Source organism: Ranitomeya imitator, chromosome 3 (assembly GCF_032444005.1).
Source record: "Ranitomeya imitator isolate aRanImi1 chromosome 3, aRanImi1.pri, whole genome shotgun sequence".
NCBI lineage: Eukaryota > Metazoa > Chordata > Amphibia > Anura > Dendrobatidae > Ranitomeya > Ranitomeya imitator.
The window spans coordinates 27,867,689-27,885,680 of record NC_091284.1 but is presented as its reverse complement, the minus strand read 5'-3'; the positions used below and the strand labels follow the sequence as shown (position 1 = coordinate 27,885,680).

General features: G+C 43.4%; 1 protein-coding gene across 1 annotated transcript in view; it reads right to left on the bottom strand.

The window, feature by feature from the left end:
- LOC138672548 (cell surface glycoprotein CD200 receptor 1-A-like) overlaps positions 1-12,234 on the bottom strand; it is a 78,945-nt gene extending 66,711 nt beyond the window's left edge. Inside the window, exon 1 of the mRNA XM_069760632.1 lies at positions 12,114-12,234. Within this exon, the coding sequence (XP_069616733.1) occupies positions 12,114-12,174 (61 nt within the window). The 5' untranslated portion in view covers positions 12,175-12,234. The remainder of the gene's footprint in view (positions 1-12,113) is intronic.
- Positions 12,235-17,992: the final 5,758 nt, after the last annotated feature.

Below are 17,992 nucleotides of genomic sequence, written 5' to 3'. Positions count from 1 at the left end.
CGGACTGTGGCCATCGCTGATTGGTCGCGGCAGCCATGACAGGCAGCTGGCGAGACCAATCAGCGACTTGGATTTCCATCACAGCCAGAGGCCGCGACCAATGAATAACCGGGACAGACAGACAGACGGAAGTGACCCTTAGACAATTATATAGTAGATGGGATGCTTCTCTCCCTGATAGAACTACACAAAATCTCTGAGCTATCGGGCCTCACTTTCCTTCAACATGGAAAACTCTCCCGTCTTCTTTGCCAACGGAATCATCCAATTGATTTACATAGACCTTTAACCCCCTATGAGGTTTTGTGTGCCGAGTCGAAGACCCCTACCAAAATTCTCTCAACAATTTACCAATCCTTACGCAAAATGGATATACCTCTGAAACGGGCATATCTAGCCCATTGGGAAAGAGACATAGGCTCCCTCTTTTCTGAACTACAGATCAAACATATTTTTAAAAACTCTCATGGCCCTTCGAACTGTGTTCGTATCCAGGAAAACTCTTACAAATTTATTACCAGGTGGTAATCACACCTAAGCGGATACACCAGGCTTCAACTACTGACTGTTGGAGATGTGGAGCTAACGATGGAAGCTATATACACATCTGGTGGTCGTGCCCGCGGCTTGATCTGTTTTGGAATGAGGTGTCCTCATTGATACAAAAGTTACTGGGCAAGCGTGTCACTTTGAAACCAGAGAACGTTTTTCTAAATCTTCCATTTTGGCCTAATGATAGATGTGCCACTAAGATAGCTCAGTTCATTATGGCGGCTGGGAAATTATTGATCCCGTCAAATTGGAACTCAACTATAATACCCACCACCCAACAACTGTACTCCAAAATTGAACAGTTGTATCATGTAGAAGAATTAGCTGCAAAGATCAATCACACCTCTGCTAATTTCCTTAGCGTCTGGACGCCATGGACCCAATTCAGAACACAGACAACCTTTTTCGCAGCAATTTCTGCATAATTATTTATTCATCGCAAGGTGCCTCCACAATACTCCCCGCCTGTCCACCCCCCTTTTCCCTGTTCTCTCTATCTCACACACCTTTACCTTAATCTTTTCTGTTTGTTCCTCTTACTGTGATGTTTATGACATCATACAACAAATTGAAAGTAACCGTAAATTATAAATGTACAGTAATTCAGTTTTTATATGATAGACACTAGATGTTTACTTTACCTGTAATGCATTCAAATAACTGTATTTTGTTATGGTTCTTTCATGAAAATATATGTAATATGTTATTTCTCAATAAAAAGAACATTGAAAGAAAGAAAAATAAAAAAAGTTATGGCTCTGGGAAAAAGAAAACGCAAAGCCAGGTCCCTAGAATTAGGAGCATCCTGTTCTATCCCAGTCCCTGAGATTACTCCTGAAGGTGGAGATAACGGGTTCTCATACCTTGCTATACTCTTATATCTACCCTGGTCTATCCCTTTTGAAGCTGATGAGTATAGAAACTGTTATGAAAGGTAATTCAGTACCACAATGGACATAGAGGTCAGCGCACATACAGTGACCTGGCAATAACCCAAAAAACAAGAACGAGCTCTGAGACGTGGGAACTCTGTTGACCGCAATCCCTAATCCTCTCCAACCACAACTAGAGGCAGCTGTGGATTGCGCCTAACGCTCCCTATGCAACTCGGCACAGCCTGAGAAACTAGCTAGCCTGAAGATAGAAAATAAGCCTACCTTGCCTCAGAGAAATATCCCCAAAGGAAAAGGCAGCCCCCCACATATAATGACTGTGAGTTAAGATGAAAAGACAAACGTAGAGATGAAATAGATTTAGCAAAGCGAGGCCCAACTTTCTGAACAGAGCGAGGATAGGAAAGGTAACTTTGCGGTCAACACAAAACCCTACAAAAACCACGCAAAGGGGGCAAAAAGACCCTCCGTACCGAACTAACGGCACAGAGGTACACCCTCTGCGTCCCAGAGCTTCCAGCAAGCAGAAAAAATCAAATAGACAAGCTGGACAGAAAAATACAGCAACAAATAGCAAAGAGGAACTTAGCTATGCAGAGCAGCAGGCCACAGGAACGATCCAGGAGGAGACAAGTCCAATACTAGAACATTGACTGGAGGCCAGGATCAAAGCACTAGGTGGAGTCAAATAAAGCAGCACCTAACGACTTCACCACATCACCTGAGGAACGAAACTCAGAAGCCGCAGCACCAGTTTCCTCCACCAACAGAAGCTCACAGAGAGAACCAGCCGAAGTACCACTTGTGACCACAGGAGGGAGCTCTACCACAGAATTCACAACAGTACCCCCCCCCTTGAGGAGGGGTCACCGAACCCTCCCCAGAGCTCCCAGGACGACCAGGATGAGCCATATGAAAGGCACGAACAAGATCGGGAGAATGGACATCAGAGGCAAAGACCCAGGAATTCTCTTCCTGAGCATAACCCTTCCACTTAACCAGATACTGGAGTTTCCGCCTTGAAACACGAGAATCCAAAATCTTCTCCACAATATACTCCAACTCCCCCTCCACCAAAACCGGGGCAGGAGGATCAACAGATGGAACCATAGGTGCCACGTATCTCCGCAACAATGACCTATGGAATACGTTATGTATGGAAAAAGAATCTGGAGTCAAATAAAGCAGCACCTAACGACTTCACCACATCACCTGAGGAACGAAACTCAGAAGCCGCAGCACCACTTTCCTCCACCAACAGAAGCTCACAGAGAGAACCAGCCGAAGTACCACTTGGGACCACAGGAGGGAGCTCTACCACAGAATTCACAACAGTACCCCCCCCTTGAGGAGGGGTCACCGAACCCTCCCCAGAGCTCCCAGGGCGACCAGGATGAGCCATATGAATGGCACGAACAAGATCGGGAGCATGGACATCAGAGGCAAAGACCCAGGAATTATCTTCCTGAGCATAATCCTTCCACTTAACCAGATACTGGAGTTTCCGCCTTGAAACACGAGAATCCAAAATATTCTCCACAATATACTCCAACTCCCCCTCCACCAAAACCGGGGCAGGAGGATCAACAGATGAAACCATAGGTGCCACGTATCTCCGCAACAATGACCTATGGAATACGTTATGTATGGAAAAAGAATCTGGAAGGGTCAGACGAAAAGACACAGGATTAAGAACCTCAGAAATCCTATACGGACCAATAAAACGAGGTTTAAACTTAGGAGAGGAAACCTTCATAGGAATATGACGAGAAGATAACCAAACCAAGTCCCCAACCCGAAGTCGGGGACCCACACAGCGTCTGCGATTAGCGGAACGTTGAGCCTTCTCCTGGGACAAAGTCAAATTGTCCACTACATGAGTCCAAATCTGCTGCAACCTGTCCACCACAGTATCCACACCAGGACAGTCCGAAGACTCAACCTGCCCTGAAGAGAAACGAGGATGGAACCCAGAGTTGCAGAAAAACGGTGAAACCAAGGTAGCCGAGCTGGCCCGATTATTAAGGGCGAACTCAGCCAAAGGCAAAAAGGACACCCAGTCATCCTGATCAGCAGAAACAAAGCATCTCAGATATGTTTCCAAGGTCTGATTGGTTCGTTCGGTCTGGCCATTAGTCTGAGGATGTAAAGCCCAGGAAAAAGACAAGTCAATGCCCATCCTACCACAAAAGGCTCGCCAAAACCTCGAAACAAACTGGGAACCTCTGTCAGAAACGATATTCTCTGGAATGCCATGTAAACGAACCACATGCTGGAAAAACAATGGCACCAAATCAGAGGAGGAAGGCAATTTAGACAAGGGTACCAAATGGACCATCTTAGAGAAGCGATCACAGACCACCCAAATAACTGACATCTTTTGAGAGACGGGAAGATCTGAAATAAAATCCATAGAGATATGTGTCCAAGGCCTCTTCGGGACCGGCAAGGGCAAAAGCAACCCACTGGCACGAGAACAGCAGGGCTTAGCCCGAGCACAAATCCCACAAGACTGCACAAAAGCACGCACATCCCGCGACAGAGATGGCCACCAAAAGGATCTAGCCACTAACTCTCTGGTACCAAAGATTCCAGGATGACCAGCCAACACCGAACAATGAACCTCAGAGATAACTTTATTCGTCCACCTATCAGGGACAAACAGTCTCTCCGCTGGGCAACGATCAGGTTTATTAGCCTGAAATTTTTGCAGCACCCGCCGCAAATCAGGGGAGATGGCAGACACAATTACTCCCTCTTTGAGGATACCCGCCGGCTAAGATACACCCGGAGAGTCGGGCACAAAACTCCTAGACAGAGCATCCGCCTTCACATTTTTAGAGCCCGGAAGGTATGAAATCACAAAGTCAAAACGGGCAAAAAACAATGACCAACGAGCTTGTCTAGGATTCAACCGCTTGGCGGACTCGAGATAAGTCAAGTTCTTATGATCAGTCAAGACCACCACGCGATGTTTAGCTCCTTCAAGCCAATGATGCCACTCCTCGAATGCCCACTTCATGGCCAGCAACTCTCGATTGCACACATCATAATTTCGCTCAGCAGGCGAAAACTTCCTGGAAAAGAAGGCGCATGGTCTCATCACCGAGCAACCAGAATTTCTCTGCGACAAAACAGCCCCTGCTCCAATCTCAGAAGCATCAACCTCGACCTGGAACGGAAGCGAAACATCTGGTTGACACAACACAGGGGCAGAACAAAAACGACGCTTCAACTCTTGAAAAGCTTCCACCGCAGCAGAAGACCAATTGACCACATCAGCACCTTTCTTGGTCAAATCGGTCAATGGTTTAGCAATACTATAAAAATTGCAGATGAAGCGACGATAAAAATTAGCAAAGCCCAGGAACTTTTGCAGACTTTTCAGAGATGTCAGCTGAGTCCAATTATGGATGGCTTGGACCTTAACAGGGTCCATCTCGATAGTAGAAGGGGAAAAGATGAACCCCAAAAATGAAAACTTCTGAACACCAAAGAGACACTTTGATCCCTTCACAAACAAAGAATTAGCACGCAGGACCTGAAACACCGTTCTGACCTGCTTCACATGAGATTCCCAATCATCCGAGAAGATCAAAATGTCATCTAAGTACACAATCAGGAATTTATCCATGTACTCTCGGAAGATGTCATGCATAAAGGACTGAAACACTGATGGAGCATTGGCAAGTCCGAACGGCATTACTAGATACTCAAAATGGCCCTCGGGCGAATTAAATGCAGTTTTCCACTCATCGCCTCGCTTAATACGCACAAGATTATACGCACCACGAAGATCTATCTTGGTGAACCAACTAGCTCCCTTAATCCGAGCAAGCAAATCAGATAACAATGGCAAGGGGTACTGAAATTTAACCGTGATCTTATTAAGAAGGCGGTAATCTATACAAGGTCTCAGTGAACCATCCTTCTTGGCTACAAAAAAGAACCCTGCTCCTAATGGCGACGATGACGGGCGAATATGCCCCTTCTCCAAAGACTCCTTCACATAGCTCCGCATAGCGGCGTGCTCAGGCACAGATAAATTAAACAGTCGACCTTTTGGGAATTTACTACCAGGAATCAAATCGATAGCACAATCACAATCCCTATGCGGAGTTAGGGTATCGGACTTGGGCTCATCAAATAAATCCCGGTAATCAGACAAGAACTCAGGAACCTCAGAAGGGGTGGATGACGAAATAATCAGAAATGGGACATCACCATGTACCCCTGACAACCCCAGCTGGACACAGACATGGATTTCCAATCTAATACTGGATTATGGACTTGTAGCCATGGCAACCCCAACACGACCACATCATGCAGATTATGCAACACCAGAAAGCGAATAACCTCCTGATGTGCAGGAGCCATGCACATGGTCAGCTGGGTCCAGTACTGAGGCTTATTCTTGGCCAAAGGCGTAGCATCAATTCCTCTCAATGGAATAGGACTCTGCAAGGGCTCCAAGAAAAACCCACAACGCCTAGCATACTCCAAGTCCATCAAATTCAGAGCAGCGCCTGAGTCCACAAATGCCATGACAGAATATGATGACAAAGAGCAGATCAAGGTAACAGACAGAAGAAATTTTGACTGTACCGTACCAATGGTGGCAGACCTAGCGAACCGCTTAGTGCGCTTAGGACAATCAGAGATAGCATGAGTGGAATCACCACAGTAGAAACACAGCCCATTCAGACGTCTGTGTTCTTGCCGTTCAACTCTGGTCAAAGTCCTATCGCACTGCATAGGCTCAGGTTTAAGCTCAGGTAATACCGCCAAATGGTGCACAGATTTACGCTCGCGCAAGCGTCGACCGATCTGAATGGCCAAAGACATAGACTCATTCAGACCAGCAGGCATAGGAAATCCCACCATGACATCCTTAAGGGCTTCAGAGAGACCTTTTCTGAAAATAGCTGCGAGCACACCTTCATTCCACTGAGTGAGTACGGACCACTTTCTAAATTTCTGACAATATACCTCTATTTCATCCTGACCCTGACACAGAGCCAGCAAATTCTTCCCTGCCTGATCCACAGAATTAGGCTCATCGTACAGCAATCCGAGCGCCAGGAAAAATGCATCGATATTACTTAATGCAGGATCTCCTGACGCAAGAGAAAATGCCCAGTCCTGAGGGTCGCCACGCAAAAAAGTAATAACGATCCTAACTTGTTGAACTGGGTCACCAGAGGAGCGAGGTTTCAAAGCCAGAAATAGTTTACAATTATTTTTGAAACTCAGAAATTTAGTTCTATCTCCAAAAAACAAATCAGGAATAGGAATTCTCGGTTCTAACATAGAATTCTGAACCACAAAGTCTTGAATACTTTGTACTCTTGCCGTGAGCTGATCCATACATGAAGACAGACCTTTAATGTCCATTGCTACACCTGTGTCCTGAACCACCCAAATGTCTAGGGGAAAAAAAAGTCAAAACACAGTGCAAAGAAAAAAAAAATGGTCTCAGAACTTCTTTTTTCCCTCTATTGAGAATCATTAGTACTTTTGGCCTCCAGTACTGTTATGAAAGGTAATTCAGTACCACAATGGACATAGAGGTCAGCGTACATACAGTGACCTGGCAATAACCCAAAAAACAAGAACGAGCTCTGAGACGTGGGAACTCTGTTGACCGCAATCCCTAATCCTCTCCAACCACAACTAGAGGCAGCTGTGGATTGCGCCTAACGCTCCCTATGCAACTCGGCACAGCCTGAGAAACTAGCTAGCCTGAAGATAGAAAATAAGCCTACCTTGCCTCAGAGAAATATCCCCAAAGGAAAAGGCAGCCCCCCACATATAATGAGTGTGAGTTAAGATGAAAAGACAAACGTAGAGATGAAATAGATTTAGCAAAGCGAGGCCCAACTTTCTGAACAGAGCGAGGATAGGAAAGGTAACTTTGCGGTCAACACAAAACCCTACAAAAACCACGCAAAGGGGGCAAAAAGACCCTCCGTACCGAACTAACGGCACGGAGGTACACCCTCTGCGTCCCAGAGCTTCCAGCAAGCAGAAAAAATCAAATAGACAAGCTGGACAGAAAAATACAGCAACAAATAGCAAAGAGGAACTTAGCTATGCAGAGCAGCAGGCCACAGGAACGATCCAGGAGGAGACAGGTCCAATACTAGAACATTGACTGGAGGCCAGGATCAAAGCACTAGGTGGAGTCAAATAAAGCAGCACCTAACGACTTCACCACATCACCTGAGGAACGAAACTCAGAAGCCGCAGCACCACTTTCCTCCACCAACAGAAGGTCACAGAGAGAACCAGCCAAAGTACCACTTGTGACCACAGGAGGGAGCTCTACCACAGAATTCACAACAAGAAACACACTAACCACACAAACAGGGAAGACAAACAGTGATAAATCAAAATACAATCATACAAAATACTCAGATCAAGCAACAGAATGGGACACAGGGGAGTTAAAGAAAGGAGAAACCAAACGGGAGAGGAAGTGCATAGAAACAAAACTCCAGGCAACAATCTCCTGAACAATTTTGAAATACTAAATCCAATCACAAACTACACCTCCAGCTCCAGAACCAGGCAGTATGAACTAGCACTGGCAAATCCTAAGTGCCAGTGCATATATAGCAGAGGGGAGTGGCCAACAGTGAACAGCTGAGAAAATCCAAATAGGAAATCTCCAGAGCTTCAACTGAACTGATTAACCCTTGCACTGCTGGTAAAGACAAAACCTGCACTATTTAATGCGATGTTGTAGAGCTAACCAGTGCAGGAGTGCATGAATCCTGACACCGCGGTCTTCTGGCCCCTCTCTGTCATGGTATCACCATAACACCGACTCTCTGTGAAGACCGGAAGATGCTTTCTCAATTTAAGTCTATGACAGCCTTGATATGAGTCTTATAGTCTTATAGACTTGCCTGAAATATATAAATTGTCTCTTCAGAGAGGAAGAGGACTTAAACTCTAGTGCCGCCTATTGGAAATAGTAATCCTAAAAGTCAATATCCAGCCTTTAACGAGCCTTGCCATATGACTTAGAATAAAAGCCAAAACAGAATCTCAATTTGCAGACAAATTCGAGAAATTGAAACTACCCAGTACTAAAAATTATTTGTCATGATTAAAAGTAGAGATGAGTGAATTTTGAGAAAATTGATCTAGAGGATCCAAAGAGTGAAGACAGAAGAGAAGATTGGTGTGGTAGAGAGGACACAAGCCAGAAGAGGACCAAGTGGGAAGCTGCTGTGCCAGGAAAAGTGAGAGATGAGTAAAATATACAGTACAGACCAAAAGTTTGGACACACCTTCTCATTTAAAGATTTTTCTGTATTTTCATGACTATGAAAATTGTACATTCACACTGAAGGCATCAAAACAATGAATTAACACATGTGGAATTATATACTTAACAAAAAAGTGTGAAACAACTGAAAATATGTTTTATATTCTAGGTTCTTCAAAGTAGCCACCTTTTGCTTTGATGACTGCTTTGCACACTCTTGGCATTCTCTTGATGAGCTTCAAGAGGTAGTCCCCGGGAATGGTCTTTCAACAATCTTGAAGGAGTTCCCAGAGATGCTTAGCCTTGTTGGCCCTTTTGCCTTCACTCTGCGGTCCAGCTCACCCCAAACCATCTTGGTCGGGTTCAGGTCTGGTGACTGTGGAGGCCAGGTCATCTGGCATAGCCCCCCATCACTCTCCTCCTTGGTCAAATAGCCCTTACACCGCGAGGAGATGTGAAAATACAGAAACAACTTCAAATGAGAAGGTGCGTCCAAACTTTTGGTCTGTACTGTATATAAAAAAGTTTAACCCCTAAAAAGAAACGAGCAGGTCACTATTTTGTATTCTGGATAATCTAAATATTTAATTAAATTCAAATAAAATTTGCCGCAGTCATCTCTAAATAGACGATATATCTAGTGGCATACGTACACTGCTTCATTGAGGCTGGCGGACATTTAATAGATTCTAGAGACCGAGAATGATGATTCATAAGTAACCTCGTTTTTAAGTAGTTTTGCTAGTTAGTTGGGTGATTACCAGGCTGTTTAGAAAGGACAATAAGTCTTCCTCTGTAGCCAGCATCTTAGGCTAGGGTCACATTACGTTATGTGACCGCGTTTAATGGACTACGTTACACCGCGGCATAACGCAGTGTAACGTAGTCCGTTAACACCGCCATTGTCTGTAATGACGAATGCATCGCTAGCGCACGCCCACATTGGGCGTGCGCTAGCGATGTGCCGTCATTTGAATGACGGACCGCGAACGCTGCTCGGCTAACGCGATCCCTTTTGGGACATTGCGTTAGCGTAGTCCATTGCCCTAATGAAATGTGACCCTAGCCTAATAAAGAGGCAGTTCAGTTTTTTGTGAATCTTCATTTTGCAGTGGTTCTTCCGACTCAAAGTAGGGCCTCTTATGTCAGGACACATGTACTGAAGTCTCTAAAAGCAGACAAGAGACACTTTCTGGGCATCACATTGAGATATCTGAGGCCTAATTGAATCTGGAAACCCCTATGTAGATCTCTTCAAGATGCTTGAAGAAGACATCATGCGCTGGACAAGTGAGCAACGAGTTGAGTATCTATTTTTTTAACCGCTTTCCCAGGCCCCTACAAATCAGCAAAATAGCAGTCATTTTCTAATGACACATTCCCTTAAACAGAGAAAACACAAAATGTTATAATATTTAAATTTTCCTAGTTCTAGTCCACAGTTGCCAGTCTGGTGTTACCCATTTGCACCAGTAGTCATCAAATATTAATGTCTACTTTTGATTGATATAGCAATGTCACCAACATATATATTTTTGCTATCTTAGCCTTTTTTCAGAGAATATGAATCATAGCACCAAATCTTTTTCTCCACTCATGGTTCGTGGTTGGGTGAAGCCATTTATTGTCAAACTACTGTGTTTTCTCTTTTTAAATCATAATGACAACCCAAAACATCCAAATGACCCTGGTCAAAAGTTCACATACCCTGGTGATTTTGGCCTGATAACATGCATAGAAGTTGACACAAATGTGTTTGAATGGCTCCTAAAGGTAAACTGTGACCTGTTCGCTTGTAATCAGTGTGTGTTCAAAAAAGTTGAGAGAGTTTCAGAGATCCAGATAGACTCTTGCATCTTTCATCCAAACACTGATGTTTCTGGATTGTCATGGGGAAAGCAAAATAATTGCCAACAGATCTATGGGTAAAGGTAGTTGAACTGTATAAACCAGGAATGGGATACAAAAATATATCCAAGGAATTGATAATGCCAGTCAGCAGCGTTCACACTGTGATTAACAAATGGAAAGTCAGGGACTATGTAGAAACAAAACCACCATCAGGTAGACCAACAAAAATTTCATCCACAACTGCCAGGAAAACTGTTCGGGATGCAAAGAAACATCCACAAATAACATGAGCTGAAATACAGGACTCTCTGAAATCTAGCGGTGTGGCTGTTTCAAGATGCACAATAAGGAGGCGCTTGAAGAAAAATGGACTGCATGGTCGAGTCACCAGAAGAAAGCCATTACTGCGCAAATGCCACAAAGTATCTCGCCTACGATATGCAAAACAGCACAGAGACAAGCCTCAAAACTTCTGGAACAAGGTAATTTGGAGTAATGAGACCAAAATTGAACTTTTTGTCCACAACCATAAACTTTACATTTGGAGAGAGGTCAACAAGGCCTATGATGAAAGGAACACCATTCCTACTGTAAAGCATGGAGGTTGATCGCTGATGTTTTGGGGACTTGTGAGCTACAAAGGCACAGGGAACTTGGTCAAAGTAGAAGGAAAGATGAATGCAGCACGTTATCAGCAAATACTAGAGGCAAATTTGTAATCATCAGCCCAGAAGCTGTGCATGGGACTTACTTGGACGTTCCAACATGACAACGATCCAAAACACAAGGTCAAGTCGACCTGTCGTTGGCTACAGCAGAACAAAGTGAAGGTTCTGGAGTGGCCATCTCAGTCTCCTGACCTCAATATCATTGAGCCACTCTGGGGAGATCTCAAGCGCGCAGTTCATGCTAGAAAGCCCAGGAATTTACAGGAACTGGAGACTTTTTGCCAAGAAGAGTGGGCAGCTTTACCATCTGAGAAAATAAAGAACCTCATCCACAACTACCACAAAAGACTTCAAGATGTCATTGATGTTAGATGGGGCAATACACTGTATTAAGAAATGGGGTATGTGAACTTTTTATAAGGGCCATTTGGATGTTTCGGGTTGTTATTATGATTTTAAAAGAGAAAACACAGTAATTTGACAATAAATGGCTTCACCCAACCACTAACCATGAGTGGAGAAAAAGTTTTGTGCCATCATTCATATTCTCTGAAAAATTGCCAAGAAAGCAAAAATACTGTTGGGGCATGTTAACTTTTGAGCACAACTGTATATAAAACCACAAATATGATATCAGCACAATATACAGTATTCTTGATGGCGCTCTGAGACACTGGCAACCTTACACACCAACATACTCAGCTCTGCCATGTCTAGTGTATATACTGTATATCATATAGAACACAAAGCAATGTAAAGCTTATACAATATACTGTAATAATAATAATTAAATCTTGTGCTATTGTATATGTGAGCCCTGAATTTGACAGGAGTCAGTACAGAGCGGTTGTCACCAAAAGCTCATTATCTTACCTGCTTTGAGGACCATACTTCTGAGAATCGGCACTACGAGCAGCAAGAGAAGCATGCTCATGGTAGAAGCTGCATGTCAAGGTTCTTCTGCTCAGGGTCTGCGGCGTTAATACTTCTCTTGAACGAGTAAACCTACTTTCATTTGTTCCATGGACTGGTTCCTATTTTCACACTGCAGTCTTTGGCTTCCTGTTTGTATAGGCGAGCTACAACTGAAACATACATATATAACCTATCTATATTAGAAGAAAATACTTAGAATGTAAGGACGCCAGTGAGCGTAGGACAGAAAAACCCACAATCGACTTGCACGCAAAGAAAGAGTGAACACTAACCAGAAAGATACACAAAAATGTAGGCATGTTAAAATAAAAAAAACGTTATTAATAAACAATTGAACATCGAAGATGTTTAAAAAAATAAGACAAAAGGGCATAAGATTAAAAATGGCTTAAAAAAGGGAAGAGGAACAGTAAAATGCAATAATATTCAACTGTTCCTAATAAAGTAGATACATGCAGTAATTGTATGAAGAATAAAAAAAACAATGTAGAAGGGTAACAGCTAGAGATGAACGAATTGACTTTCAGTTGAATTTCATGAAATTTTCTTGCTCTGGCATTCGTCGACACAAATATTTTCTGCTACTCAAGTATTGCATAACTAAACTAAATTGCTGCTGGAAAGTGTATCCTGTCTGTTTAAGCAAATGTGTTGCTGCGCCCCAAAAAGGACAATTTGTTTTTGCATTGCTGTTGAAACCGTAAACTTCTTCGTGTTCTCATAAAGTATAATTTTTAGACAGCTTGGTAGAAAGCCAATATTTCATTAATTTGCAACTGCAACTTTGTTGCTGATCCTAAAATACCGTAATAGGGATAATTTTTCTATGGCTTCTTGAGCAGCCAAAACATTTTAAAACAGGAAACCTGCTCCTACGCCCTAAATAAATGGATCATTTTTTCATAGTTTAACAAAACACCATTTTTCTACAGTTTGCAAAAACCAAACTTTCAACTTTAAGACGCACTTCAAAAATAAGGTAGACCAAACAAGGCAAGTCTTTGTTGTCAAACCACTACAACCCCTTTGTATACCAGACCAATGCCCTAAACCCATAACTTCCCTCTCCAAAATCACTGAAGGGGAGCTTGCTCATATTCTCTCAAAATCACACCTCATCACTTGTGCACTTGACCCCATCCCATCCCACCTCCTCCTCAACCTCACCACTATACTAATCCCATCCCTAACTGGTACCTTCCCTTCTGCCTTCAAACATGCCACAATCACACCTATCTTCAAAAAGCCATCCCTTGACCCGAGCGTTATGTCCAGCTATCAACCCATATCTTTGCTCCCATTTGCTTCCAAACTCCTTCAGCAGCACGTCCATGCTGAACTTTCCTCTCACTTTGCATCTAACTCTCTCTTCAACAACCTACAATCTGGCTTCCATCCCCACCATTCCAGTGAGACTGCCCTGACCAAAATTACTAACGACTTACTTACAGCCAAAACTAACAGACAACTCTCTATACTCCTCCTTCTAGACCTGTCCTCTGCCTTTACTTCAGAGAAAAAAGACAGCGCCACAATGGATGGTGAAAAAATAGAGATTCACATTTATTCTGCCTTCTGTAGCGACGTTTCGGTCAACAGACCTTTATCAAGCACTGCACAGAATAAATATGAGTCTCTATTTTTTCACCATCCAGTGTGGCGCTGTCTTTTTTCTCTGAAGTCTTGGTACGTTGTCCGGGATGGGCTCCCTGGCTCTGGACGTGTTCCCCTGTGTCCGCTGAGACCTTAAGAAAAAAAAAGGGTGCAGTTTTGACTTTTTTCTTTCTTGACTCTGTCCTCTGCCTTCGACACAGTTGACCACTGCCTCCTACTACAGATCCTCTCTTCCTTTGGTGTCAAAGACCTCACCCTATCCTTGATCTCCTCGTACCTTACCAACCGCACAATTAGCGTTTCTTACTCCCATACTACCTCTTCATCTCGCCCCCTCTCTGTCGGTGTCCCTCAAGGCTCTGTACTAGGGCCATTACTCTTCTCAAGCTATACACTCGGCCTGGGACAACTCATAAGGTCCTATGGCTTCCAGTACCATCTATATGCTGATGACACTCAGATCTACCTCTCTGGCCCAGATGTCACCTCCCTGCTGTCCAGAATCCGAGTGTCAATCAGCCATATCCTCCTTCTTCTCCTCTCGCTTCCTCAAGTTCAATGTGGACAAATCTGAACTAATTATCTGTTAGGGGTCGAGTTCCCGCCTCTGCACAGGGGGAATCTCGGGCCATCTCCGCTGCGGTCTCCCATTCCTCTCCTGCCGCAGTTGAGCCTGCTCAGCGGAGACGCCAGTCCAAGCATCTTGCTCAGTCCCACTCTGTACAAAGAGTTACTGCTGCCTTTCCTGCTTCTGCCATTGAAGTCAGTGCTGGGCAGCGGCGAGCAAACGCTTTTGCGACTAAGTCACATGGTAGGAAGGTCCTATAGCTGCTAGGACTAACTCCTGCTTTTCACACACTGGGCATGCCCAGGGTAAGATCTCTCAGTGGAGATCTAGGGTCACATGCTCAGGTATGGCAGTCTCTCATTGGTCCTTCTAGGAAGGTCTTTTACTTGCTGCAGCTATATAAGGCTCGCATGGCCGCACGGCCATGCGCTAGTATCAATGCATGACATGAGTTTTGCGCCAGTGTGGTCACGCTTGTGTGTATTCAGGGACCCGGCTGAAATAAGCCACTAGAATACCGGCACCTCCGGTGAGGAGATTGTGTGTTTGGTTACAGGGCCCTGGCTGAAATAAGCCACTAGAATACCGGCTCCTCCGGTGAGGAGATTGTATGTTTGCCTCCTGGACTGCGTGACCACAAGCTGCTATCTGCTCAGCAGTTACTGTGTATTCCTGTGGAGTTTAACTGGACACAGTCCTTTCCTTATAGCGACTCTGTGAAGCAACAGAGTTCGCTTCTACCGCCATATTGTGCCGCTGTTTGCCAGCAGCAGGTTCTTTTCCTGCACGGTGGACCCCGGGCTGCGAACGCACCAAATAACATCTCTATATTTACTCGGTGCATTCCGCCAGCCCTAACATTATCTTTCCTCCATCTCGCATATCTTCCCTACCTGATCTATCTATCAAAATAAATGAAATCACACTTCACGCCTCTGAGTTCTGCAAACGGCCTCCCTTCATCAAACAAATACCAAGCTCTCATGATACACCACTATTATCGTTGCTAAAGTGAGGAAAATATTTTCATGGCAACGCAAATATTTTCCTGCACTTTTACCGAACGTTACCGATTTTTTTTTACCGATTTTATGAAATTTTGCTCGGATTTACAATCACGAATCCGAATATTCATGCCAAATTTATGTGTGGCGATCATTTTCCGAACAAATTCACTCATCTCTATTCATAACTAAAGAGTGACCTCCAACTCAGACATCAAACTCATGAGTATCTCCGATCTCCACAGGAAACCGGATGTTTATTTGGTTGGGGATTTTTTTTAAAGATGATCAGTAAGAGGTTCCACCGTATTACTCAGAATGGAGACATAGTAATAGCAGTATTAGTGATTGCAGTGATAATAGTTATAGTAATCATAATAAAATAATAATAATAATAATAATAATAATAATAATAATAAAATAATAATAATAATGATCATTGTGAAGTCCTGGTGGTGCCCATAGTATAAAGAATAATAAAACAGTACAGTAAGAAGAATAATATTCATATGAATAGTATTAGTAGTTTTAACAGTGAAGATAGTAGCAATAGTAAGTACTAGGGTTGAGCGACTTTTACTTTTTTAGGGTAGAGTCGGGTTTCGCGAAACCCGACTATCTCTAAAGTCGAGTCGAGTGAAATCGGCCGATTATGGCGAAAAGTCGGGGATTTTTTTATTTTTGTTTTTTTGTTTTTTTTCTCTCTCTCTCCCTGAACAGAAAAACTGGTGTTACACATTGCAAATCGCTACTGCGCACAATCAACAAGTTGACGATAGGCGTCCACGCCCCTAAGACCTATGTCATCACTCTGCCCACGCTCCTTCATTGGCTGAAAAAATGGCGCCAAGCGCATCATACGAAACACAACTTTGGCGCGAAAGTCGCGTACCGCATGGCCGACCCCACACAGGGATCGGGTCGGGTTTCATGAAACCCGACTTTGCCAAACGTCGGCGACTTTTGAAAATGAACGATCCATTTCGCTCAACCTTAGTAAGTACCGTAACAATAGAAGTAGTAATATTACTATTAACCCTAACCATATTACGGATAATATCAAATTAACCCTTCAGCACAAAAATAGGTAAATATACATAAATGCCAGGGTCCACATGTGTAGAAGGGGTTCAGAAGATACCACATGTGGTAGAGGCTGGTCTAATTACATAGCTGGTAAAATAGGTGGGCATTGCATGATGGCGTTATTCCATCAAGCACACAGCACAACTATGTTGATACCGTACACCAATATTGTGCCGCTGGTTCGAAACGAGTCATGCTGATTCGAAACGAGTCATCCTTTCTCTAATTTTTCATGTCCCCTTTTCTAATTCCTCTTCAAAATGTTTTGAATTGATTTTATTTTGATATGTAACATTTTTTCTTTTGGGATTGCTAGATTTTTTTTTTTTTGCTATTGCTTATACCAATTTTGTACCGCTCGTATCCAGCGGAGCAAATCGTTGAAGAAAGATTGTTATATAAAATTGATTTCTTCTTGAGCAACAATGATTGAAAAAAAAATCAAACACAAAACTTTACTGAAGAAAAATACCAAATCTACAGAAAAAAACCCTAAGAAAATCAGACAATAATAATGAGCAGTTCGATAAAACGCAAAGTACACCCTGGATGATCACTACCATGTAATTCCATATTTTTCAGTCTTCATAAATTTGATTGTGGAATAATTTGTCCCTTTAAAAAGAGATGAAAATATAATTCACAAAATGCAGTATCAGACAATTCTTATTTTATAGGACCTGGAAAAAGCTTTGGAAAATAAAATGTGAGATTAATCCTATGATGCATTGTTGAAAACAACGCTTTGGTGAGGGCCAGTGTGAAGGGAAAACAATTTTGCTGGACTTGAGCAAATTGAAACCCAATGTTAGTGAATCCGAATTTGTAAAATTCAATGCGAGTTTGATTCGCTCATCACTAGTCAGGTTTCATGTTCTTCATCGTTTTTGGCTGAGAAAACAAGAGTATGGCAGGACTGGTCGAATGCGACTGATGGTTGTACATTTCAACTAATCTACTCTACATCCTAATCTGTCAGTGGGTCCTTTGTATGAATGATCTTATGGACTCAATCTGGCCAATCATATTCCTATTTGTATAGCCAGATTAAAGGGAATCTGTCACCTCATTTTGGCCCTATAAGCTGTAGATAAGCCCCCGATGTAACCTGAAAGATAACAAAAACAAGTTAGATAATACTCACGCAGGGGCGTAATTCTCTGCCCTGTTGAGGGCAGAGTAAAGTACTGCAGTGTGCAGAAGGCGGGAAAGGTCAGAGGGGCCCAGCGCCTGCACACTGCAGGACTTTACGCTGCCCTCAACAGGACAGAGAATTACACCTGCGCAGGAGCCGCGACAGAAGCAAGGAACATGACGACATCGTATGAAGATGGGAGGCGGTGGACCTGGACCTACGACGCCCATCGGACCCAAACAGAGACCACCCCCTGGTGAGTATAATCTAACATGTTTTTCTTATCTTTCAGGTTACATCTAGGGCGTATCTACAGCATTACAGAATGCTTTACAGAATGCTGTAGATAAGCCCCTGATGGCAGTGGCCGCAGCTTATTGGGCCAAAATGAGGTGACAGATTCCCTTTA